Source organism: Micromys minutus, assembly GCF_963924665.1.
Source record: "Micromys minutus genome assembly, chromosome: 4".
NCBI lineage: Eukaryota > Metazoa > Chordata > Mammalia > Rodentia > Muridae > Micromys > Micromys minutus.
Window position 1 is genome coordinate 83,299,803 of NC_137973.1, and position 27,866 is coordinate 83,327,668.

Genomic DNA, 27,866 nt, shown 5'->3' on the forward strand with positions numbered 1-27,866 from the left:
ACAGCAATAACCAGAACCCTGTAAACACTCTTTCCCACCAAACAACTCCCTGGCCTGCATCCTAACAACTAGCAGAGTAACTTCTAAGTGACTGTTTACTAAGTGAATACAGGAATCCGTTGGCAGTAGCTGGTAGACGCCTGGGCAGGGGCTGGATGAGAACTAGAAAAGGGAAAAGTTGGGTCTAACCTACTAACTAGCAGGTTTTAATTAAAATCTTACCATGTCTGTGATGAGTAAAGATGACCGTTTTGTTATTTATCTCATTTTAAACAACAGGAGCGCCATCGAATTCTGAAAGAAAACCTTGAGCCCAGGGCAGAGAGAGAATGGGTGTCTCAGCAGACAGTTTCTATGGCTTTGGCAAGTTATTTTTTTTCTCTTTTCTTTTTTAAATTATACTCTTGGGGGCTTAGCCTGTGTGCCCTGGTTTCCAAAAGGTGACTTTGCAAGGACAGTTTCCCCCAGATATTAGAGGCATTCATCTTAGGACTCATTTGACTACGGCAGTGAGATCACAGGCTGCCAGCCCCACTGTCACAGCCTCCCTCAATTACACGAGGTGGCAATTCACCTCCATGCAAAATAATAGTAAATTAAGGCTCCTTACTCTGCATTCATTTGGGAAATCTGCTCAGCTTGCAGGGAACGTGAGAGGCAGGGAGTCATCAGGACAGCTCGTAAACCTTTAAGTCCTGAAAATATCAATTAAAACTCTGGCTTTGCTTCTTGCAGTTGGGATTTAGTCTGTGGGGTTCATTTCTTTTATTATGCATGAGGCAGAAATCAGCACTGTTAATTGGTGAGAAAAACAACACACACACACACACACACACACACACACACACACACACACACACCATAGAAAAATCCATCCCAGTGTTCCTGAATCTTTCCTAGAACTCAGTGTCTGTGTTAAGCCAAAATAAATGAGGTCTGGCATGCTACGTCGTTTCCAGACCAGATTTACAACTCTGACTTCAAGCACAACTCACAGTACATAGACGGCAAAGGTGACTGACTACTATCCAGTCACCATAGCTCAGCGCGTCCTAGTCTACCCAGCCATCCTTAGGTCTGTGGCCGCACTTCAGGTGTCACATAAAAACTGAAGAAAAATGGGATGGGTGGACATCATTTTCACCAGATTCCTAGTGGACTACACCAGCCCAGTAGGCAAGAACTCCCAGTCTGAGGTAAAGGGGCAGAGAGGGCAGGAAAGAGAGGGAGAGCTAAGGCTGCCCACCACAGACCGGCTGCCAGGTAAACGCTGTGCTTTTGTGGCACAAGGTCTCTGTCTTTGCTGTGACTTAATACTTGAATCAGATCTGCCAGTCAGGCTGGCCTTCACCTCTGAGGCTCACACTCAAACACCAAGACAGCCTGAAGACTCAGTATCATCCTTCGCTGGAACACTGGATATCAATGACTGTGGAACCAACTGAACATGTTGGAAAACATGTATATTGACGTGTGTGTGTGTGTGTGTGTGTGTGTGTGTGTGTGTGGTGTGTATGTGTGTGGTGTGTGTGGATGGTGTGTGTGGTGTGTGTGTATGTGTGTGGTGTGTATGTGTATGTATATGTGTATGTGTGTGTGGTGTATGTATGTGTGTGGTATGTGTGTATGGTGTGTGTGGTGTGTGTGTGTGGTGTGGTGTGTGTGTGTATGTGTGGTGTGTGTGTATGTGTGGTGTGTGTGTGTAGTATGTGCATATGTGTGTGTGTGGTGTGTGTGTATGTGTGTGTGTGGTGTGTGTGTATGTGTGATGTGTGTGTGTATGTGTGTGTGGTGTGTGTGTAGTGTGTGTGTGCATATGTGTATGTGTGTGTGTGTATGTGTGTGTGAACATGCTCTCTATGGAAGAAGCAGAAAGACAGATGCTCCCATTTCAATCCTAACTCTCGTTTATAGGTCAAACCATCAGAGAACACTACGGCAGAGTCAGGATCCGTTGTCATGAGGCTCAGTAAACAGAGAGATGAGCACATGTTGCTTAAAACTACCTGGACTGTGTGTGGCCTCAAACTAAAAACCCAGATGGTACAGAACTGGAGACAAGGTTAACTCATCCTTCTGCAGAAAAACTAAACTAAAATGCAAGGTTTGAGAAATTGTTACGGTTAAGTCAGGGGAGACGACTAAAAACGACTACCCTTTAAAATTGCTGCTGTGCATTGTCCTGAAAGCTCTTTAAAACCAAGAGCACTTCCTAGTGAGAGCAAGGGCTGGTTGGGGTCTGACAGCATTGTCCTGCGGTTATGCCCCCAGTGAAGCCGACTTACAGTCACGATGAGCCCCTTCTCCTGGAAGTATTTCACTAGGGGGGCAGCATTCTGCTTGAAGTTCACGAGTCTCCTTTGGGTTGCTTTCAGGTTGTCGTCCGGCCGCCCCTGCTGCTCCGCACGCTTCTGCAATCTCTCCTTGAGCCTCTGGTTGGCACAAGCCAGGAACACCACCAGGTCAGGGGTGCAGATCTGAGGGAAGCAGACAAGTAGACAGGTGTTTATGACGCCAAGCAACACACACCCAACGGACAGCAGCAGAACTGTTGTGGTGGCCACGTCCTCGGCTCTTTCTGCCTTTTCCAGCTTGTTTCCTGAGCTGCTGTCTACACAAGGACTGCCTGATCTTACTGCCATCCTGTAAGTAACAGCCTATCCCAGGTGGTGTATGTGGCAGTATGTGGCAGTATGTGGAAGTATGTGGCAGTATGTGGCAGTATGTGGCAGTATGTGGCAGTATGTGGAAGTATGTGGCAGTATGTGGCAGTGTGTGGCAGTATGTGGCAGTATGTGGAAGTATGTGGCAGTATGTGGCAGTGTGTGGAAGTATGTGGCAGTATGTGGCAGTATGTGGCAGTGTGTGGCAGTATGTGGCAATATGTGGAAGTATGTGGCAGTGTGTGGCAGTATGTGGCAGTATGTGGCAGTATGTGGCAGTGTGTGGCAGTATGTGGCAATATGTGGAAGTATGTGGCAGTGTGTGGCAGTATGTGGAAGTGTGTGGCAGTGTGTGGCAGTATGTGGCAGTATGTGGCAGTGTGTGGCAGTATGTGGAAGTATGTGGCAGTGTGTGGCAGTATGTGGCAGTGTGTGGAAGTGTGTGGCAGTATGTGGCAGTATGTGGAAGTATGTGGCAGTGTGTGGCAGTATGTGGCAGTGTGTGGCAGTGTGTGGCAGTATGTGGCAGTGTGTGGCAGTGTGTGGAAGTGTGTGGCAGTGTGTGGCAGTATGTGGCAGTGTGTGGAAGTGTGTGGAAGTGTGTGGCAGTGTGTGGAAGTATGTGGCAGTGTGTGGCAGTGTGTGGAAGTATGTGGCAGTGTGTGGCAGTGTGTGGCAGTGTGTGGCAGTGTGTGGCAGTGTGTGGCAGTGTGTGGAAGTATGTGGCAGTGTGTGGAAGTGTGTGGCAGTGTGTGGCAGTGTGTGGCAGTGTGTGGAAGTGTGTGGCAGTGTGTGGAAGTGTGTGGCAGTGTGTGGCAGTGTGTGGCAGTGTGTGGAAGTGTGTGGCAGTGTGTGGCAGTGTGTGGCAGTGTGTGGAAGTGTGTGGCAGTGTGTGGCAGTGTGTGGCAGTGTGTGGCAGTGTGTGGCAGTGTGTGGCAGTGTGTGGCAGTGTGTGGCAGTGTGTGGCAGTGTGTGGAAGTGTGTGGCAGTGTGTGGCAGTGTGTGGCAGTGTGTGGAAGTGTGTGGCAGTGTGTGGCAGTGTGTGGCAGTGTGTGGAAGTGTGTGGCAGTGTGTGGCAGTGTGTGGAAGTGTGTGGCAGTGTGTGGAAGTGTGTGGCAGTGTGTGGCAGTGTGTGGCAGTGTGTGGCAGTGTGTGGCAGTGTGTGGCAGTGTGTGGCAGTGTGTGGCAGTGTGTGGAAGTGTGTGGCAGTGTGTGGCAGTGTGTGGCAGTGTGTGGCAGTGTGGCAGTATGTGGCAGTGTGTGGCAGTGTGTGGCAGTGTGTGGCAGTATGTGGAAGTATGTGGCAGTGTGTGGCAGTATGTGGGAGTGTGTGGCAGTATGTGGCAGTATGTGGCAGTGTGTGGCAGTGTGTGGAAGTATGTGGCAGTATGTGGCAGCGTGTGGAAGTATGTGGCAGTGTGTGGAAGTGTGTGGCAGTGTGTGGAAGTATGTGGCAGCGTGTGGCAGTGTGTGGCAGTATGTGGCAGCGTGTGGAAGTATGTGGCAGTGTGTGGAAGCGTGTGGCAGTGTGTGGAAGTATGTGGCAGCGTGTGGCAGTGTGTGGCAGCGTGTGGCAGCGTGTGGCAGTATGTGGCAGCGTGTGGAAGCATGTGGCAGTGTGTGGCAGTATGTGGCAGCGTGTGGAAGTATGTGGCAGCGTGTGGAAGTATGTGGCAGCGTGTGGAAGTATGTGGCAGCATGTGGCAGTATGTGGCAGTGTGTGGAAGTATGTGGCAGTGTGTGGAAGTATGTGGCAGCGTGTGGAAGTATGTGGCAGTATGTGGCAGTGTGTGGAAGTATGTGGCAGTATGTGGCAGCGTGTGGAAGTATGTGGCAGTGTGTGGCAGTATGTGGCAGTATGTGGCAGTGTGTGGCAGTGTGTGGCAGTGTGTGGCAGTATGTGGCAGTATGTGGCAGTGTGTGGCAGTGTGTGGCAGTGTGTGGCAGTGTGTGGCAGTGTGTGGCAGTGTGTGGCAGTGTGTGGCAGTGTGTGGCAGTGTGTGGCAGTGTGTGGAAGTGTGTGGCAGTGTGTGGCAGTGTGTGGCAGTGTGTGGCAGTGTGTGGCAGTGTGTGGCAGTGTGTGGAAGTGTGTGGCAGTGTGTGGCAGTGTGTGGCAGTGTGGCAGTATGTGGCAGTGTGTGGCAGTGTGTGGCAGTGTGTGGCAGTATGTGGAAGTATGTGGCAGTGTGTGGCAGCGTGCGGAAGTATGTGGCAGTATGTGGCAGTGTGTGGAAGTATGTGGCAGCGTGTGGAAGTATGTGGCAGTGTGTGGAAGTGTGTGGCAGTGTGTGGAAGTATGTGGCAGCGTGTGGCAGTGTGTGGCAGTATGTGGCAGTATGTGGCAGTGTGTGGCAGCGTGTGGCAGTGTGTGGCAGCGTGTGGAAGTATGTGGCAGTGTGTGGCAGTATGTGGCAGTGTGTGGCAGTATGTGGCAGTGTGTGGAAGTATGTGGCAGCGTGTGGAAGTGTGTGGCAGTATGTGGCAGTGTGTGGCAGTGTGTGGCAGTGTGTGGCAGTATGTGGCAGTGTGTGGCAGTGTGTGGCAGTGTGTGGCAGTGTGTGGAAGTATGTGGCAGTATGTGGAAGTATGTGGCAGTGTGTGGCAGTATGTGGCAGTGTGTGGCAGTGTGTGGAAGTATGTGGCAGCCCTTTATACTTCAGAAAACCTATTTTCTGCCTATGCTCACACACATTTTCAGGCAGAACTTTGCTAGAGCACACATAACCTGATTTTGGAGGAGAGATGATCACTGGGCCCCAGTTTTCTGCACTAAAGCCATGTTTCCACTCCCACCCCTGTGTTGGTATTTTACAACCGGCTACTGTATGCTAAAGGCCGGAAGCTGTGCTAGTTCCTTATACTATGACTAAGCGTCATAGCTTTCTACAAGGTAAGACACACGAGCCTGTTTTACACACGAGCAGAAGAAGGCTTTGAGAATCCTGAGCTCCTGAGCTCACACGGTCAGTGAGGTCGAAGGTGTGTCTTGCTCTGTTTGGTTTGTAGTCTCTCTTCCTTTCCCCATCACAAAGCACCAGAGAGCCAGAGCCCTTCACGAGGTACCAAGAGTTGTGTGGATACAGCTGAAAAAACAGCCAGCTTTTGTGTAATGAGAACTGGAGGGTCGGCGTTTAAAAGGTAACGTGAGCAGGAAGTGAATGCAGTCCACCACTGAGCCTGGGCAAAGGCTAAAGGTGTGGTGGCTTAAAGTGAGAGTCTCCAATTTAAAATAAAGAATTGCTTCTGTGTCCTACGGGATGGCTGGGTGTGTAAAGTTATTTATCACAAGGGCTGACAGTCTAAATATGACCCCAGGACCCACATGCTACAAAGATAAAAGCTCCTCAAGCAAGGTGTCCTCTGATCTCCTTACACATGGCGTAGCATCTAAGCATACACATGTATGTGCACACATGCATGTATGTGCACACACACAAGCACATAGGCAAGCTCACACACATATTCATACACACACATGCATACACAGACACATTCACACACACACAAGCACATAGGCAAGCTCATATACGCATGCATATATAGACACATTACCACACACACAAGCACACATGAAAGCTCACACACACATTCATGCACACACATGCATACACAGACACATTCACACACACACAAGCACACATGAAAGCTCACACACACATTCATACACACACATGCATACACAGACACATTCACACACACATGTATACATGAACTCACACACACACACACACACACACACTCAGAATATAAAATAAAATTTTTTAAGGAAGAAAAACAAAATTGTCTTGGGAGTCTGAAAGTATTTGTGTCAGAACCTAACAGCCAAACAGAGGGTAAAGATTTGAATGACCAAGCATTTGTGTCCTCGTATGCCAATATGGATGTGCGAATCCATGTTCCTGTGTTATCCTGAAGACTGCACACAGAAGAACAAACTCAAGACATATTAGCCATGCTCCCTGGCTCTTGATTTTTTTCCCGTGTGATTCTCCATCTCCTTTGTCATATTTTTAAAAAGTTTTTCACCTATAATATTTTTTCCTCTCAACCTCCCAAGCAGGTTGTTTTCCAAGTCTTCCATCATATTTCCCCTCCCTAGGCTTGCTTTCCTGCAGTGGCTCCCTGGTTGGTTTTCATCTGCATCCCATACTGACTCCAGATACACACTCTTTCTCCACTGACTTTCACCAGCCTGCCGTTTTCAAGTGATAGTTTTCCAGATGTCCTAATGGAACTTGTGACTCAGCCAAGTCCAAAGTTGACCTTAGCACTTTCCTACCTCAGTCGTCTCGCAGTAAGACTCTTCCCCTCCCCCCTCCTCTTCTTCCCCTTCCCACTGTCTCTTCTCCCCCCTTCTTCTCCTTCTGGTATCAACGCCCCTTTCTTAAATCTCTGAACTAGAAACCCTCCCTGGGCTCCAGTCTGTCCCAGGGCTTGCCACACCTCTTGCTCTGTCTGAGAGCCCTTCAGCCCCCTCCAGTGCCCCAGTGCCTGGTCACAACTGCATCATGGAAAGGGACTAAGAGCACGTGTCCAGAATAGGATTGTTCTTACTTTCCATCTAGGACAGTGGTTCACAACCTTCCTAACACTGTGACCCTTTCATAGAGGTCCTCATGATGTGGTGACCCCAACTGTAAAATTAGTTTTGCTGTTACATTATAACTGTAATTTTGCTACTGTTTTGAATAGTGATGTAATGTCGGATATGCAGGTTACGTGATATGCGACCCTTGTGAAAGGGGTCACAACGCACACGCTGAGAACCGCTAACCGAGAATTTGTCATTTGGCAGATGTTTGTCCTTTGGCAAACTTCAGTTTTCCTGAATCTATTTTCTTAAAGGGGAGATTTCCAACACAGTAATTTAGCATTCCCCCTAAAGACAAAAGAAAGAGCAAACAAGACCCATGCGTGGCTGCCGGTGATAAGCTGGTCAGTAAAGGGCTTGCTATTCGAGCGTGAGGCTCTGAGTTCAGATCCCTGGAGCCCTGCCAGGCACGGATGCCTTCTGCAATCCTTAGTGTGATCCTAGGAGGCACTGACTGCTGGTGCTCCCTGGCCTGCCAGACCAGCTGAGTCAGAGGCTCAGGACCAGACTCTCCCTTAAAGTGCATGTGTAAGTTGGACAGAGCTGAAGAAAACTCCTGATAAGGCACACATCTGCGTACACTTCATCTCTGCATGCACACAACAAAAAACATACACATACATATATCACAGACATACACAGATACACCAGAAAATATTAACTGCTCTTGAATAACCTTAAAAATGGAGAAAGTCACTTATAGTTTTTATGGCGTACAATCAGCCGATCACTTGAAGCTAAGACTTATTTTCTAAGATACTGTGCTACAAAATTTTTATTTGTTACTACTTATAATATTCATCCTTATAAGACATAATTAAGGGTACATTTTAAACTATTTTAAATTACATAAGAAAGAAGGCAACTTTTTGTTGTTGTTCTGTTTTCTGAAACAGGGTTTCTCTGTGTAGCCTGACTGTCCTGGAACTCACTGTGTAACCCAGGCTGGCCTTGAACTCAGATTTCTGCCTGCCTCTGCCTTCCAAGTACTGGAATTGAAGATGTGAGCCACCACACCGAGGCAGGAAGAAGGCAGTTTCTGACAAACTACACTACATTAAATGTTTTGAAAACACACTGTATTAAAATGCAGGGGAAAGAGACTTCCCTGAGCTACCGGATCAGTATGGATCCAAGTAGAAGCACCCGTAGTCCTAAATCCTTACTCCGTACACCTATGCGGATCAACTGCTTGATGCTCCTGTGCTTCCTGTCTTGGTCCACGTGCAAGGCAGAAGCTCCGTGACAGCGCGAGGTCATAAGCAGCTTTAAATATCGCACTTGGTCTTGTGTCTGGATTCTGTATACCAGAGACAGCCTCAAATTCATATTGTACACTCTGAATAAAATTGCATTTTGTTAGTGTGGTATTTAAATTTGTAGAGTGTGGAGAAAAAAAAACATCTTAAAATGAAATTGCAAATGTACTTATTTTTTTCGCTGTGATTACTCCGCTGTCTTTCTTGGTACACAATGAAAAGCGTATGGCTGTGAACTCAAAGCAAAACCAAACTAAAGTTGAAGCCTAGAACAGCCAAGGCCAGCCCAGTAGCTAGGGTAGTAACCGACCTGACCCCGGATGCTGGTGGCCCAGCTAAGCCTAGTAACACTACATGGCCCTTCACTTGCTTGGGCACCCTGTCTGAAAGAGATATGTAACTTGCTGTACTTTTCTTCCCACCCCACCCCCAAAAGCATACACCACTGTGTGAAGTACAGTGGGGGTTGAAAAAGCCACACTGTGTGCTGTGTGAAAGGAAACAGTTTGCAGGGGAGGTAGGAAGCTCTCAAAAGGAAAGAGGAACTTGGGGAGGACTATGGAAGAGCCGACGACATGCATGGTGCCTTGGATCTCGTTCCTCAGCTTCCTCAGCTCAACTGACAGCCTACGTCTATTCCTGGGCATCCCTTTTCCTTAAAAAGGCACACACCTCTGCCCCAACCTCAAAGGCATGGCTCTCCACTGACCTTCCCAGAGGCTGCTAGGTTCATCATCCGACCTCGACGCTGTTTCCCCATAATGTCTCATAAACTCATCCTTGTGAGTCTATCTCTGGATTCTTCGATTGGTGAGACTGAGAACCCCAAAGGGTACCACAGTTTCTCTGGTAGCAACTGCATTTCAGAAGATGTGAAACCCTTAGGGATCATTCATAAAGTTGACTTGAGACTCGGGGTAGGGCTGTCTCACCAAACAGGAGCACCTAGTCCTTGGCACACCCTTGCTCTCAGGAAGTATGTGCTGACTGAATGGAGGAGAAGACAGATACAAAAATACATGAGGAAGAAAAGAGAGACACCGCTTTTGTCTACACGAACGTGAAATCTGAAATGGTTAATACTGTTTCTTTCACTGAGTTAAGTCGGTGAGTCCTTCCCCTGCATCACATGGATAATTCAGTCTCTCTGGATCCATTTTAAGCCCTTATTTCTGTTCAAAGGAATTAGCCTTTGTACAGGCAAGAATACATTTGCAGTCTCAGGCTGAAAAGGAGATCCAGCTTTCATACGCTCTTACCCAGCAGGCTTGCTCACTACCCTGGTCTCTACGGGGTTGTATTGGGAGACTTCACTCCTCAACTGGATCTGCTACACTGTCAGAAATCAGGAAGCCAGAGGACAGTTAGTGCTGAGATAAAAACTGGAGTCTGTAAAGTAAGAGGTGGACAAGGAATGGAAACTATGTAGCCTGAGTTAACCCCAAACCTGCAAACATCTGCACTCTGGTGACAAATGGCTTTAAAACTGGAACATTCAGTGCTCTGCCCTGAGCGCTGCCTGTTCCAGTACTGATGATTAAAAGGTGGAGCTGGGGGCTCCCCCTGAGGTCTTGCTTCTCGGGGGCTTTTGTCTGCCTTCACAGCCTACCAATGGCTTCTTTCACACATTAAACATTTACAAGTGAAAACCATGTTGCTCCACAGCTGTGAGATTAGGTCACTATGAAAGGAAAGCTGATTGATAACTGGATTTTTACCATCTTTTTAAAAAAAGGTATTTCATTTTTAAATTGTGTGTGTTTATCTCTGTGGTTTTTTCTATGAGTGTGGGTTTTGCATACTAAACACAAATGGTCCATGCAAACCTAGCAACTACCCTTAATCATTGAGCCATCTCTTTGGTGTGTAACTTCACTGTGTGTATGTGCACTTGTGAGTGTGTACAGGTGCGTGTGCATGTTATACTTATGTACCAGAAGTCAGAGGAGGATGCTGGGTGAGGTGCAGAGGCCAGCATCCTCCTCTGTCACTCTCCGACTTACTCTTTTTGAGACTGCATCTCTCACCTAAGCTGCTATTTTTCACTTAAGACAATGGCTGGTAAACCCCAAGTACCCTTGACCCTGCTTCACTCCAGTGGTGACACTGAAAATCCATGTCCAAGTCTTAGTGGGTACTGGGGATCTAAACTCTGTCCCCATCTTGTATAGCGAGCGCCATCACCCACTGAGCCATCTCCCCTGTCCTTCCCCATCTTTTAACATGGAGGTCTGTTCTGAGCAGATCCCACGGGGTAAGGAACAGACTTGGTAACACGCATCACCTGCATTAGTTAAACAGCAGCTGCAGCAGAAATCATTGTATTACCCAGGTTTTTAAATAAGTCTAGGGAAGGGTGGTGGGGTACTACAGTGGGCTCTGTGAGATGGCTCAGTGGGTAAGGCACCTGCTGCCAGGCCTGAGGACCAGAGTTTGATCCATGATGGCGAACACGGTAGAAGGGGACTCTAATGTTCTCTGGCCTCCATGTGTGTACTGTAGCACACATGTACATACATCCACACAGATACATATGCACTAGATAAACAAACTGCCGTTTCAAAGAACACTACACTGACCTTGGAAGACGCCAAGTATTTAAGTAAAATTAGACATACAGTATGGCTATAAACTCAAAGAAAAACATAAAAGATGTCAAGTCTTCCCAAGATGATCAATGTCATTCCTTCATTTTAACAGTGTGTGTGTTTTGTGTTGGGGGGGGCGAGACTAAAGTTATCCTTGAAATCTAGTGAGGAATGTGGAGATGAGCAAAGTTACCTTGGAAACAAGCCCACCCAGCACCACATATGTGACATGCTGCAAATGTATGAGTGAGTTACCATATAGTTGTCTAATTTGACTAGACTCTTATTGTTAGAAAACAAATGTCATTCCCCAATGGGGAATCTGAAACACTGTATCAAAAACACAAAACCTCAGTAATTCAGAAAATTCCAGTGGAAATTACACACCCACCAGAAAGGTAAAGGTAATAGAGGTCAGTAAGGTAAAGGTAATAGAGGTCAGTGAGGTAAAGGTAATAGAGGTCAGTGAGGTAAAGGTAATAGAGGTCAGTGAGGTAAAGGTAATAGAGGTCAGTGAGGTAAAGGTAATAGAGGTCAGTGAGGTAAAGGTAATAGAGGTCAGTGAGGTAAAGGTAATAGAGGTCAGTGAGGTAAAGGTAATAGAGGTCAGTGAGGTAAAGGTAATAGAGGTCAGTGAGGTAAAGGTAATAGAGGTCAGTGAGGTAAAGGTAATAGAGGTCAGTGAGGTAAAGGTAATAGAGGTCAGTGAGGTAAAGGTAATAGAGGTCAGTGAGGTAAAGGTAATAGAGGTCAGTGAGGTAAAGGTAATAGAGGTCAGTGAGGTAAAGGTAATAGAGATCAGTGAGGTCCCACGCTGTCTGGGATGTAGCAACTAGAGGAAGTACATGTCATTTGTCCACTAGCTTGCTCATAGCTTCTGTACCTCATATCAGTGAGACCCATTTTGGGTACCAACGATGAGCAATACACACACATCAAACATATCCTGACTGATGGAGCTTAACCAGGAGGAGGAGACAGACCTCAAAGAATCATCCAAGTAAATGTCAAACTGTTACCAGATGCAATACCTCGGGTGGAAGACTAGGAGAGCACACCACAGGGAGAGTCAACTCTAGCAGGCAAGTCACAGGAGGCTCTTGGCCCTGTAGCCTCAGGAATCGGCAGACACGTAGGCTTTCCCGCCAGCAGATGCAGCTGTAGAACCATCCTCTTTAAGGGAGGAGGACTGCAGCTGTTCTTCCGGAGCAGGAAGGTGCAAGTAATTAATGTCTTGGGTTAATTTTTCCAAATTGAATTTGGAAGATTCTAGACCGGGACAGATAAACTGGGACAGTCGCAAATATGGAGTCATGTTAGCTATATTCTTTGTTCTTTTCCTCAGTTAACCTGAGGCCTTCAAAGTCTTAAAGGAAGGGGTACAATGTGGGAAGAACACTGCTCTCTTCAGAGAGCACTCCTTGTTCTCAGCCTCCTCACTTTTAGGAAGAAAGTGTGTGACAGAAGTTGGGGGGAGCTAGGCCTCTTGGTGTACTACAGTTCTGAGCTGAGGGGTAGCTTGTTTAGACCTCACCACCCCTCTCTCCACCCCTCGGCTGCTCATCCTGACTCACTGCTTTCTGGAGGCAGTGGGATGTGCTGAACTGGATTCTCCTCCTCCACAGCGTTGTCTACATCAACATTTCTGGGGCAACAGTGGGACCGTCTGAGACTGGGGGATGAACTGGGGTTGGAGGCCGTCAATTGGCTTATCTTGGTCTTAATCTCTAAGCTTTGGATCTTGCTTTTCCATACAAGATAAAAGGGGCTCTTAGGGCCAGAGAGATAACTCAGTGATTGAGTATTTCATGTATGAAAGTAAGTAGCCCCAAACTGTCTATAACTCCAGCTCCAAGGAACCCTCACATACACATACACATACACACAATTACAAATATGATAAGTAAATATTTTTAAAAGGAACTCTCTGTATGTAGTAGATGTGTAGTCTGGAAACAAAGTTCCACAGTAAGGGCAGATGTGTTCTGACCCTTGTTGTCCCTGAGTTCAATCAACTCAGGTCATTCTGGGATGGAGGTTGTGGGCTGCAGACAGGACCCGTTTCTAACGTCACCTTACTTCCTTCCTGTGTCTGATTATTTTACCTAAGAATTGGGCCTTAGCGATTAAAAAAGAGGTATCAGACATTGCCCTTGATCTTAGGTGCTGTGACCGAGATGAGGAGAGAGCTTTAAGAGACAAGTTTGTAGAGACGTGATCCCAGATGTATACCAGCTCAGCCAAGAGGAATAAGCTAAAGAGCTCTATCACACAATAATTCGAGCAGTAATGTGTCGCCTACCTACCATGGCTGACAGTAATTTTGAATATCCTCACTACAAAAATTGATGTGGACACAAGGAATGTGTCTTCAATTGCTCAGCTGAGCCATTCCACAATGGATATGTATTTCAAAATGCCATTTTGTATATAACAAAGAGGGGTGTATAATTTTTATTTGTCAATTTTAAGCTATTAACTAAAATATCACAATGATAAGCAAAATGCCCCTGAAATAAGGAAGTAAAAGGGGGACCCAAGCCTGTTGACACTTTCACCCCAAGTCTTTTCATAGAGCAAACACATTTCTGTCATGAGGATGGTCACAGTTGTGTAGATCAAATAAAATCTGATTCACCAAGGGAAGGCCGGCTACCAGCAGAGCATCTGTAGCACCGAATGGGCCAGGCCTTGAACTTGGGAAGCTTGTCAGAAACAAGATTCTTGAGGTCAGCTCTTCAACACTGGCTTTAACAGCTGCTGACAAGAACTTAGGTATAGCGTGAGAGGTCAGTGAAGACACAGAGTCATTGAAGCTAAAGTGAGTGTTATGAATAAACGTAAAAGAACAAGACACTGCTTTGATATGTTTTAGGGGAATTAACAGTATACAAAACCTTATCGTTGATGGTTTGGGTATCTTCTGTGGAGAAACTGTTTCCTATTATTTCTATGGCCTGCCACGTTCCCTTCCAGCCCCAAATACACACACATAGTTTTTATGACAGTAGGGGACTGTTACCTAGGATACCGTCTGTTCCACAGTCAGTCATAAGCCAGATTAGTCATGTCGTCTGAATGGAACACATCATTAGTGGTTTGAAGGTATAATCGTCAACATTAGTTTATAAAAACCACAATTCTGTGGCTTAATGGTGCCGAGCTTCATCCAACAAAAGAAGCCAGGGTTTATTAGAATACCATTGTGCAGGGATTTAAAAGAGACAATTAAAGGCGTTGTTTGATATATATCATATTGACAGCAAGCAAGTACTGCACACTTAGGAGGATATTTTCCCCACGATACCTCTTCCACCATTATTTTTGTTATTTAAGTGTCTAGCTTATTTGCTTAGTTAATCATTCATCTGATATCTTACTGTTAATGACCTAGAAGTTAAGGTTCTGGAAAGGACCAATGACAGAGCAGGGGAAGACAGTGGAGGTTAACAGAACATTCTGGAAAGGCAGCAAGCCTGGGTTGTCCATGGTGACATGCCTTTTCTATAGAGAGTTCAAGTACGACATAATGGGGAACGATCGCTGTGTGTTTCATTTTAATCATCAACTAAGAGCTACAGGTAACCTCTGATAGTGTTAGGCTGTCTGTCAGTCCTGACACAGAGTCAAGGAGCAACCAGACATGGTGATGCTTGCCTGTAACCCCAGCTACTGGGTTGGCTGAGACAAGAGGGCTGCAGGCTCAAGGGCAGCCTAGGTTATGCAGTGAGGCCTTGTCTCAAAAAAAAAAAAAAAAACCATAGTAAATACTGAAGGAAAGCCAGGGCAGAGCGCCAGGGCTTCCTGACACTGTGGGCCAAGTCTCATGTTCCTGGTTCATGGTGGTCAACGTAGGGACACCTTGATACGGAGACCACTGACACTGGGGTGATCAGACTAAAGACAAAGGAAACAACGGATAGAAATGGTGGAAGAATCGGATGCTAAGGAGAAGTGATGCTGCCACCACCATGGTGATCTTCCTTAGCAGATTTGGCAGCTGCACTCATCCAGCTTCTAAGCCAGCCAGTCTGAGCATCCTCACCAACGCCGAACATCTAAACCCACAGTGTTGACAGAAGCTGTCCTTGGTGTGTGACTGCAGACTTGAGTCAAGCTGTCTACTGTGCAGATAGATTCAAGGAAGCAAAACTACCAGGACGGCCCTTCGAAGTGCACAGGCCAGCAGAAAACGTCAGCAGAAAATGCCAGCAGAAAGACGTCCTCTCCTGACAAACTTACTTCACACACTGGCATTAGGCACCAAGGCTGGTTGTATTCTTGCAGAGGCAAATGCAGGGAACGCTGAGAAATTCTTAAAATCAAAAGTACATCTCAGATCCTTAAATGCATTTCTTAGAGGAAAAGGAAATCCAAAGGTATAGTAAGTGCCAACTGATACATTAAGAATAGAAAATATGTGTGAAGTCATGTGTAGCTCTATTAATTTATTGAATGGAAAAATGACCCAAAACATTATTAGAGTGTCTGAAGGATTTGAATATAGGCATATGTGTATGCGTATATGTACATATGTGTGTTTAAAGATTTATCTTTATTATCTTAAATTAAGTATAGACATGTGTGTCTGCATACGGATATGTGCATGTGATGTGAACACATGGGAGGCCAGAGGCCTGAGATTCCATGGTGCCAGACTTACGGACAGCTGTAGGGTCCCTGCCATGGGTGCTGGTAACCAGTCTTTAAAGAGTGCTCCTAATTGCTGAGTCATTTCTCTAGCAATTTCTCTAGTTTCTTTTTCCTATGTATACGTTATCCTGATCTGTGTGTCTGGGAGACACTAGCACCTAACGCCAGATGTGTGCTTCCCACAGCTGCATTTGAAGCTAACGCATACTTGCTGCCTAGTGTGCACTCAAGGGCAGATGCTCTCTCCAGAGAAATTCGTAAAAGGCTGTCAAAGCCATTCCCGGCTGTAGACAGACAGTGGCCACACTGCTCATTAACACCAGTCTCTGAAGAACTCCTCCCTTCTTACTGATGAGAGAACAACTCTAAGGGTATCTCTACAGGCAGTAGCTGAGGCGTGGTGGCGCATACCGGCAAACTCAGTAACGTGTGGAAAAAGAGTGGGCCAAAGATGAAGGATTATGAGTTCAAGGCCATCCTCTGCCTCTTACATGCAAACAAAACATCAAAAAACAAAACTCCAGTCAGTGTTTGAGAAAATATACCATATGTTGCCCAGATTTTTATGCATCTTACGTGTGAGAACCGGTGAAGGAGATACATTAATTTTTTTTCTACATGTTCAATCTGCAATCCTCACTAACTCCTCATACTTCCTACAAGAATACATGACATCGGGATTCAACTCCCCACCCCATCCCTCAGCCTTAAATGAACATTGCACTGGAAGAAGTAAGAGGAAGCTTTGCTCTCCTGTGACAAAGGCCTGGAAGGCCATTCAGAGTGACAGAGTAGAGTCAAGACCAGCCTGGACAACTTAGTGAAACTATGCCTCAAAACATAAAATGTAGTCAGAGCTGGGATACAGATTGCTGGTGCTGAGCTTGCCTGTCAGATCCAACATCTAGGTTCAATTCCCAGTGCCTGGCCCTTCCAACCCAAACCATCTAATACATGACTTGATAGAGTCCGGTCTTCAGAACCGGGTCGGAGCTGGTTCAGTAGGTAAGCCACTTCTGCCCACACTGATAGCCTGAGTTTGATCCTCAGGACCTACATGTTGGAAGGAGAGATGACTCCATGTTATATGTCCTCTGAGCCTTTTCACACATTCTATGGCATGCACACACACACAGTTTCTCTCTCTCTCTCTCTCTCTCTCTCTCTCTCTCTCTCTCTCTCTCTTTCTGTCTGTCTGTCTCATATACACAATCACATATATACTCTCTCAAACACACTTTCATACACATTCACACACATAATGCTCTCTCACACATACTCACACACACATAGACACACGCACACACACACATACTCTCATACACACACTCATACACATACCTCTCTCACACACATTCACACACACTCTAATATACACACTGACACACATAGATACATACATTATCTCTCACACATTCTCCTTCATACACACTCACACACACATAGACACATACACTCTCATACAAACACAATCACAAACACACACACTCACAAACACACACACACCTCTCTCACACAGACACATACACTCTTTCTCACACACAAACAATAAATAAAGTTAATTTGTTTTTCTGTTAGGACATAGGGTGGGAATCATTTGTTCCTGGAACACAGGATGGTGTTCTCTTGTTTGTCTGCACACGGGAGACTGGCCCCCTCTCAGGGTTTACATCTGTGGATGGCCAGAAAACCCACATCTGCTAGTGACCGCCCAGGATCTACAGCAGAGCAATATCAGAGCCTCAGACATTTAACTGTGCTATATAAGATGAGACATTTCTGTTAACACTGCCTTCTATACCTAAGCCCGATGCCTCCATGAGGTACACAAGAAAATTAGTTCAAGTGTCACGGTGTGGCCCCCATCAGCAGCACACACACAGACACGTTCTTGTAACACATTTCATGCTGGTTGAATCTGGAATGTTCAGCAGTGGTGAAGGCTGAGCACTGTTTTTATGAAAACCAAAGAAATTATTTCTGAACATTCTTGATGGCCATTTTCAATGCACCCCTCAGCGATTTCTGGCACGCTATTGCTGTCTCATTAATAAGTGGTAATCTTCCAAGGCTCTGCCAGCCAACAGCTATTCTAAGGATGGTCTTTCAGATTGTGATGGTGCCGCTGAACTGAAGGGAGACTCTCAAGTGTCACTTGGCCCTGGCAGCAGCTGCTGTGACCTTGTTCTTTGTGCCCTTAGAGAGTTAGAGCGCAGAGGTTTGACCCACCAGTCCCTGTAGCAGGACATTTCCATCATTAGCTTGCTGCATTTTTCTTTTCTTGTTGTTGGAAAATGAGTGACTTGGGAAAAACTAATATGAGATTTAAAAAGAAAACTTTCCAAATGTTTCTCCTCTCTGCCCCCTCTCCACTCCCCTTCCTTCTCACCCTCTCATTTGCTCCTTTCCTTTCCCCTCGTCTTGCCCCTCCTTTCCCCTGCTTCTGCTCCTTGCTTCCCTCACCCCCTCTCTTCCTTCCTCTCTGCCAGTACCCTCTCCTCCCCTCCCCTCTGCTTCCGTCAGGCCTTTGCCTCTCTCTTCTCCCATCTCCCTACTCTTCCTCTCTCCTCTGCTTCTCCCCCCCCTTCCCTCTACTCACCTTCCCTTCCTTCCCCTTCTCTCCTTCTCCCTCTCCCAGTTCTTCCCCCTCCTCCCGTGTCTCCCCCTTCCCTCTGCCTCCTCTTCTCCTCTGCTCCCCCCACCCCCGGCCACATTACTTGTATCTATGCATCTGTCTACACCAGGACTCTGTACAGACACAAAAGGAGAGTGTTTGTTAGAATATTTGGAAGTTCAAGAAAAACATTCCTGGATAAAGTTCCAAAAAAGCTTTTGTTTAAATTTTAACAGAGAGCCAGGACTATAGGAAGATCTACCAGGGATTTTAATCCATCATTTTCCTATTTACTCGTTTATTATGAGATCATTGTGTAAATATTAAGTGTTTGATGCTTATGATAGATTTTTTAAATTAAAATATCCTAAACTTTTGGACTGGGACTATAGTTCAGTGGTAAAACACTTGCCCAATGTGTGTCAGGTTTTGGGTTCAATTCCCATCCCCCACTCCAGATTTTCAAAATATTTTCCAACAGGAAATTTGTCCTAATATTTAGTAATTGATAATTTAAAGATTTTTTTCAGATATACATCATATTATTTTTTTAAATACAAACACATGCACTCAGGGGAAAGAAACCAGAAAATGCACTATTATTTAAAATCAATGAAAAACATTCATAAAGAGATGACAAAGGGTTGGTTATGAAAGTGAATGCCTGTGATGTCAGCATCACACATGATGTCAGCATTACCTGTGATGTCAGCATCACACACGATGTCAGCATCACCACATGCTCAAAGCTAGTGTGGTCTGCACATTTCCAGGCCACCTAGGGCTACGTAGCAGAACTATGACTCAAAAAACAGAAGCAAATGAATATAGAGAGAAACAAACATTAGCAATAACAGAGAACCTTAAAAACCTGAATGTGCTTCTGCCTTCCTAATAGGCCTCTTAGGAAAGAAAACACTACTGTAATGTGATGCCGGCTAATGAGGACATTCCTGCATCTAACTACAGAGATGCTCTGGCTGGCAAGTCCAGTCCTTTGAGTAGATCCAATCGTTACTTGCTTTGCTATTGCTGATGGCTTTATTTATTTATTTATTTATTATTTATTTATTTACTTACTTACCCATTCTGTAGGATGTGACCAGGGGAGGAGAAGAGTATGGCGCAGTGGGCTCAGGAACCTTAGTTAACAGCTAACACACTTACCCAGTCCAGCCCATGAACTCCAGCACCTAATCCCTCCATGACTGATTGTCTCGTGCACAACATGATCATGGTGACTATTGACTTTCGTTTAACGTTAAAGGCTTTTAAAGTTTTCTTGACAATCCCAAGAATCTCCATAAGCCAAAAGAAGCACTTGCTTTTAGTTTGGTTTTAGTTGATGGGGAAACTGCGAATCTTTGCCTGGGTTTGTTTGACTCTTCAGTGACTAAGTTACTCTCAGAGACAATTCCCAGAGGCTGAGTAAAGATGCCTTCAAAATCTGTGACCAAATATAAAAACTGCAAATTGAACAGGTATGATTAAGTCATTAAGGGTTAACTCTGGGTTCCATGACCTTGCTACAGTTACTGAATAATTGTTGGCATTCATTTTATAGATTATTTTAGGATTTTCTTTCTAAGTTATTGGGGTGGTTTGAATGCTTGGTCCATGGGAAGCGGCACTATTAGGAGGTGTGGCCTTGTTGGAGTAGGTGTGGCCTTGTTGGAGGAAGCATGTCACTGTGGGCTTTGAGACTACGCTCAAGTGCTCTGCCCAGTGTGGAAGAGACCCTCCTCTTAGATGCTTGGAAAAATCTTCCTTGCTGCCTTTGCATCAGTATATAGAACTCGCAGCTCCTCCTGCACCAGGCCTGCCTGGATGCTGCCAGGTTCCCACCATGATGATAACAGACTGAACCTCTGAACTTGTAAGCCCGCCCCAATGAAATATTTACTTTTGCTTTGTTTATGGTATCTCTTGACAGCAATAAAACCAAGACAGAAGATAGTACCAGGGCCATTTCTGTGATAAGCCTGACCATGTTTTTGTTTGGAACCTTGGATTTAGAAAGCAGTGGAATGTTTTAAGACTGGCTTAATGGCCAACCTAATAGAAATATGGAAGACATTGGTACTGAGGGTGATTTTAACTGTGGGAGCTTGGCTCTGATGTGTCCAAGGAGAAGAATTTTAGTATATGGCCTAGAATTTTTTTATGATATTTTGGTGAAGAATGTTACTGCCTTTCCTTTTTGTCTGAAGAGTCTGCCTGAGGCTAAGGTGGAAAGACTCAGATTAGATGCATTGACAAAGGAAGTCTCAGAAAAGCCAGGGGTAGACTTTGTCTTGTGGTTCACTCTTATGGGTAACTTTTGATCATGTATAGCAAGCATAGAAAGGAAAATACAAAATGTATGGCTCAAGTATTAAAGAGGCACCAGGAAGTGGAATGGAGCTAAATGCTGCCTTCAAGGAGATAAACAGATTAAGTAAGTGGTGACTTTGGGGCAAGACACCACCCAGCTAAGCTTACTGTTTATGCATTTGCAGTTGAAGAAGGGATAGTTATGTCATGATGGGCATTATTAAGATTTAGCTATTGTTTTCATTTGGACATAAGAAAATGTGATTGTCTCTCAAATTGACAAGTGATGGATTGTGATGGCTGTTCTCAGTTGTCACCCTGACTCTCCCGAAATGAACTATAATCCAGAATTTATGAAGATCACGTGAAAAGGAAGTGAAGAGAAGCTTAGGTCCAGGCATGGTAGTACACACCTTTAATCCCTGAAGCCAGAGGTAAGCAGGTCTCTGAGTTCAAAGCCAACCTAGTACAGAGCAAGTTCCAAGTTAAAAAAAAGTTTAGGCCTTGGTGAGCTTGTACATGCCTTTAATTTCAACCTTTAGAAAACACAGGCATGCAAATCTCTGAGTTCAAGGTCAGTTTACATATCCAATTCCAGGACAGTTAAGCTTAGTCAGTGAAGGAGTTGGAAAACAGAAAACTTCTGACAATGTAATAGATAATGTAAGGGGCCACGTTCCAGCCTCAGCAAGCAGCAGAACTCAGCATCCAAAAATGTGTGACCTCAGTTATTGGACTAAGAAGGTATAAACTTGAAGTTGCCTTGGAGACCCCAAGATGTTAGAGATGCCAGAGCCATGAACTATCTGCTGAGGAAAGCTGCTAACAGGAATGGGTCCAGCCCAAGAGAAGTTTGTTGCTGTCAACAAAGATGAAAGGAGTTGAAGATCTAAGGAGCGCTTTGACATCAAACATGGAGATGCAGAGTTTGGAGTTTGCTCAGCTGGTTTTCTGCCTTGCTTTGGTCTAGCATTTCCTCACTGTGATGTTTTGGAATGGTAATGTATATCCTGTGATGTTGGAACTATGAAAGAGATTGCATGAACCTTTGAACTTTGAGTTTTTAAACATTGTTGAGATTGTGATAGGCTAAAGGACTTCTGAGGTTGTACTAAATGTATTTTGCATTATGCTATGGCTAGATATGGGCCCCACAGACACATATGTTTGAAAAAGCCTATTGTGACCAGGTAATGGAATATGGTGGTTTGAACTGATGTAGAAAACAAGGTTTTTAGGGGCTCTGAGACTTTTCCAAAACACCCCATTCTTAGAATGTGAGACCCTAAAGACACAGAAATGGTTAAAGTCAGACTCAGAGATTTTCCAGTCATCCCAAGGCTATGAGATCCTGCCTGTGCCTGACAAATAAAAACAATGACCCAGAGTAATTCTCAGGAAAAAAAAACCCACAAAATATACTGACTGATAGCCACTTGGCCCTCTAGAAAGCCCCAGATAGGGTCCTGACACATGTCATAGTTAGCGCATGCTCTAATCACCCATTTCTGAGAAACAAAACAAGGACAAAACCCCTCAAAGTTTTGAAATATATAAACAAGGTTCTGAAAATGTAAAAACAAAGCTTTAGTGGACAGGTCAAGCTATAATGACCAAGCTGATTTGAGACAAAACAAAAATGACTGCTTTAGGAACAGCTCCCCTACCCCTCCCTGTACTGAATTTTAAGGAGAATGCAAATTGTCAACAACCTTACTGCCAAAGTTTCTCTCCCTTTCCTCCCTCCTTCCTCTCCTCTTTCTGAAAATTATACTGCTGACCAATGGTAAGATAGTAGTTCATTCCCCCTCACAAAAAAGTATAAAAGATGTGTGCTTTTTGAGTTCGGGGTTGACTCTCCCTGTGAGGATGAGCGACCCCATGTACATGGAATAAAAGTCTCTTGCATGTAGCAGTCTATTGTCTAATTGTGTTCTGTGGATCACACTCCTGAGCTAAGACACCTCGGGGGTCTCACAACAAAATATGCTTGACCCATGGAAAGTGTCACTATTAGGAGGGGTGGCCTTATTGGAGGAAGTGTGTGACCATGGGATCTTTGAGGTCCTATGCTCAAGCTCTGCCCAGTGTGAAAGAGACCCTCCTCTTGGATGCTTGGGAAAGTCGCTTCCTTAAAGATGCAGTACTCTCCTTCAGCGTCATGTCTACCTGAACGATGCCATACTTCCTACCATGATGATAACAGGGCTGAATCTCTGAAACTATAAGCTATTTCCAGTTAAATGTTTGCCTTTATATGGGTTGCCTTGTTCACAGTGATCAAGCCCCGAGACAGCCATCATGTTATCCACAGGTACAGATCACCGTAGAGCATCTCTGTAGTTAGATCCAAGAACATCGGCAGTGAGCGTCATAGCACACGTTCTGACGCGTTCTTTAGAGCATGAATGGGAGTCTGTTTAGGCTGTGACACACAGAAAAGAGGAAGTACCAGGGACATATGTACTAAACAGGAGAATCAAGAGCTGTTCAGCCTGTTAGAGAACACAGCATATCTGCTATCTACCCCACCCCGTATTTAAATCAAGTGTTCATGATATTTGAACAATGCTGCTAAAGAGAGAGGCATTTCTCTCCTAAGTCGAGGTTTTTATAAAGAATCCATCATGGAGAAGTTAGCAGAGGAGAGGGTGAGTTACTGTATGAAACAGAGAAACCTATTGCAAATTCAACAGGCACAACCAGACCACAGACAATTTTAGGATTTTCTCTCTAGATCACCATGCAAATTCGTAAGTTCAGTTCAACTTTTTCTCCCCACATTTACACCTTTCATTCATCTTTCTTAGAGAGTTATTTGGAACTTTGGGGACAATGCTGTGTGAAGTACAAAGATGATATATATTCAGAGCTCCCAGTATTAGGAGGAAAGCGTACAGCATTACACCATTTAATACAATGCTAGCTGTGAGGCTTATAAAATTCGTCTTTTGTCAGACAAATAATTCCTTCCTATTTCCAATATGCTAGGCTTTGTGCCCACTCCGACCAAATAAAACGCTGTTGAATGTTGCTGAATTCGTCTTTTCTGTCATTGTCAAAGCACACAGTCTATTCTGTAGTAACATTTAAGTTTTTGGACTAATTTACTTTGATGAATGTGTGTGTGTACTTGAGAATACTGTCTTACACAGTTTTTGGACCGAGTGTTTTAGATGTGTTTAAAATGTCTTACTATTGATATTTTATCTAGTTGTTACATTATACAATGACAACACACATAAAACTTTCAACTCTGTATGTATGTCCATTTCATTTCTCTCATTTGCTTATATCTATAAACTTAAAAAACTTTTATATATTGAAACATCTTTATTAGTATATATTTCATAATCGAAACATCATTGAACACAAGAGAATGCAGTTGTGGGACCAGGTGTGGTGGCTCATGCCTTTGATTCCAGTACTCTGAGACAGAGGCAGGCTCATCTCTGTCAATTTGAGGCTAGCCTGGTCTACATAATATCTAGGCTGGCAGGGAGTCACTGTGAGAAAATACAATTGTATGTATTCAAAGGACCTGTTGAGTGAACCTGTTTACGGTATAGGACATATCCCTCTGCCCCTGGTAATCCTCCTTGCCTTGGCTGACTGTAGCGTCACCAATGTCCCCACAGCTTTCTTGTGTTGGTGTTTGTGTGGTATAGCTTTTCTTTATTCTCCATTCATGTCATTATTTTAAAAGCACGTATAGTAAAACAAAGTATATTCATTTGTACTGAAACAGTGAAGATCCTGAATGAATAATCCAAGGTGGGAATCCTTCACGGTGCAAACTGGCATCCTGTTCACTCCTTTGTAAGTTCTGCACTCCATCCATCAACCCCTCCCCCGTCATATGGGGCCCTTACACATGTTCACTGTTTACAGACTGCAGTATGCTTATGTCATAGCTACATTGGAACGATATGAGAACAATGTTTTGGGTTTCCAAAATCTATGACAGCCAGCTTAATTTGACTTTAGTTTTTGGTAATTACTTAAGATACTCAAATTAGAGCTGCCTATGCACCCTCTCCAGGAACTGTCGTCTGCTAAGGAAAATGAGGGGACTGGACTGGGTAATTAAGGGAACAGTCACTTTTGTCAGAGTGTATCACTGTGCAGGAAGTATCAGGCGGTACCTACAGACAACCTTTTGTCATGTGTCCTTAGGAAGCATTCTGCGGAATCACGCAAATGTGTGATTGGTGGGAAAGGGTGACGTAGTCATCGAGGAAGTCTTGTGGACAGAGGAGCTGTGAGCAAAACATCAGGTGCGGGACCCTCTGCCCACAGCAAGTCTGCTGTGTACTGGACATGGTCCTCGGCCTCTCTAGTCTGCTCTCCACAGCTCCGCTCCAACTCTGGCAAGGTAAGCAACCCTTCCAGAATGGCATTATAGGTTCTGCTGGCCGCTGGCTTTCTGATGGTTTGGAATAAGGGCCAGCAGGACACAGGAAAGTGGCAGAGGGGAGGCCAGTGGTCATTCCCTTGGCACTAGTCAGAGGCTGCCTCCTTTTGCCTATGGAAGGACAAGGCCCCTGCCTGTGTCCCTCTTTTGATATCTGTTTAATCTGGGCTCAGATAAAAAGTTTCTGCTTCTTGGGCCTGCAGCCTTTGGGATGGAGAACGCTCTTTCCCCCCAGACATATGGTGCTGAGCTACTGTTTTCTCACATCCATGTTCATCTCGCAAAGGTATCCCCCACACACCCGGGCAAATGCCTTTCTGCTTGGTCTCTGTGAGTGTGCCCTTGGTCTCTGTGAGTGTGCCCTTGGTCTCTGTGAGTGTGCCCTTGGTCTCTGTGAGTGTGCCCCTGCTTTCCCGTGGATCCCCAGCAATGCAACCGTGTTCTGAACAACATATACTATTATGACCAGAGCCATAGGCGTGTTCCAAATCGTAGCATAACTTCCCACTTAAGCAGAGGGGAGACCGCAGTCAGGAAGGCTTGGGAGGGTTTTCAAGAGAGGCTAAGGCTTGAAGCTTGTTTTAAAAGGAAAAGGAAGAATGATTATCAAAGATTAGTAGAGAGAAAGAAGGAAAAGTCTATGATGGGGCAGTGGTAAGACCAGGCACATCTAGCTCAGACCAGATTGTGTTGGACAGAGATTCATTGGAGACACGTGTCACTGGGAACGCATTTTTTGCTGGAGGAAAACTTCCCATACTGTGAGGAAGTTCTCCTAGTCAGGTGAGCTGAGGGAGAAGATGAGTGCAGACACAGAGGTAGATATGATTGTGTGAAGGCTCTGATTGCAAGCATCCATGCAGTTACCACCAGATTGCCTGCCCGGTAACTACGGACAGCACCCCTGGAATCGCTGCCCCGCGCTGCCAGACAGTAAGCTTGAGTTGGTGCTTTCTGTACAGAAGGACTTTGCTAAAGAATATGTGAACCTGCATGTTCTTGGGTTCTACTCACAGGAAATTCTCAGTCTGTGAAGTAACATGGACAATATTATTTTGTGTGTGGTCTGTTTTGAAACAAAGCCTCATGAAGCTCAAGTTGGCCTTCAACCTGCTATTTATCTGATGATAACCTTAAATTCCTGATTCTCCTGACTCCACCCCTCAAGTGCTGGGATGCCATGGATCTACCAACACACATGCACACTCGCAAACACACACACAGACAACACACACAAGCACACGCACACACACACATGCACCATTGTCTAAAGCTCGGTTAGAATTGGCTGCAGGGCTTCCTTGTAGCTTTCCAGGTTAAGACCTTTCGACCTTTGGAGCCTTGTGCGCCCTGTGGACCATGAAGTCCTTGAGGCACAGAGATGCCTGAGAGCTCTGCTCGAGTCTGCATCACTGGTCAGGACAACACTCAACTGCTCCTAACCCAACCACTACTGAAGAGCAGCCTATCTAGAGAGCATGAGTGGAAACCAATCAGACAAACAGTTCTTGGATTATTGTTCCACATAATTAATGCCCTAAGAATTATAGTTAGTGTCACACACCTCTAAACTTGGGGACGCACGCTACACAGCACCCATACTTAATATGCACAGACATCAAGAATGACTTTGATCATAGAGTTACATAGAGTCGGAAAATTACCTTTCACTTCATGTAGGTTGATTATAAAACTCTCATCAGCCCTCTAATTTTAATGGACTTACATTGTATCACAACACACGGCAATAAAATAAACAAACAAATAATTATCTTCTAATAGAATCTCAGTATCAAAGGCTAATTATTAAATAATTATAAACAAGATTCTAGGCCATTAGTTTTAGGGGAAAGCCTCAAGATTTTATCTAATATTTTGCATGGAAGTGCTAACGCTTAGGAAAAATATTACATAATTAAAATTAAATCACTCCCCCTTAAAAGCAAATCAGATTTGTCCCCCTTAGGAAGAACAAATCAAATTACACATCTGTCAAATCAATTCACTATATACAGAGAGCAGTATTAGCCTTTGGGGGTTAATTTTTCTCTATATCTAAGTTTTAAGAAATCATATTTATCTAGTTGAGATTTTTTTCATATATATATTCTCAGTCACTCAGACTCAGAATTGAATCTATTTTTAGACTCCCTACAGGAACCACTAGGAAAAAGAAGAAACGCATCATACACAGCTGGTCTGGTAGGACTTGCCTCCTTAATCTACAATGCATGACGAATAGAGTTCAGAGGCCATGTGAGTTCAGCGGCCATGGCCTTCCTACATAGTTACTCAAGAAACATAAAGGATGTTGTGGTGAATGTGAGTGTGGTCAAACTCATGCTTAGCATGTGGGTGACACTAGGTTCAATTCCCAGTGTCAAAATACACAACTTCTGGGTATACTGGCTCAAGGCTATAAAAAAAAAACCAGCATTCCAGAGGGGAAGGCAAGGGGATTACTGAAAGTTCAAAGCCAGCCTGGGCTAACATAGCCAGTGGCAAGCCAGCCTGGGCTAACACAGCTAGTCCCAAGCAAGCCTTAAACACATAGCATGACCCTGCCTCAGAATGCTTAAACAAACCAGAGGCAGAAGCCTGAAGGGATATAAATGGCTGAGCTTAGTGATTAAGATGCCTTAGGAAGACTAAAGTCCCCTTCATGACCGTTGCCACCAGGGCCACCACAACACAATCTAAGTCAATGTGCTTGGTGTTGGCTATGGATAAGCATCAGAATTTCATCTATGAGCATTCCACTGCCAAACTCT

At 44.9% G+C, this 27,866-nt stretch overlaps 1 protein-coding gene across 8 annotated transcripts in view; it reads right to left on the bottom strand.

The window, feature by feature from the left end:
* AK5 (adenylate kinase 5) overlaps positions 1-27,866 on the bottom strand; it is a gene marked incomplete at both ends in the record, with an annotated part of 183,818 nt that overhangs the window by 127,808 nt on the left and 28,144 nt on the right. For all 8 annotated transcript variants that reach the window (XM_080916078.1, XM_080916074.1, XM_080916076.1 and 5 more), the window contains one exon: positions 2,286-2,477. In XM_080916078.1, the coding sequence (XP_080772204.1) occupies positions 2,286-2,477 (192 nt within the window). The remainder of the gene's footprint in view (positions 1-2,285; positions 2,478-27,866) is intronic.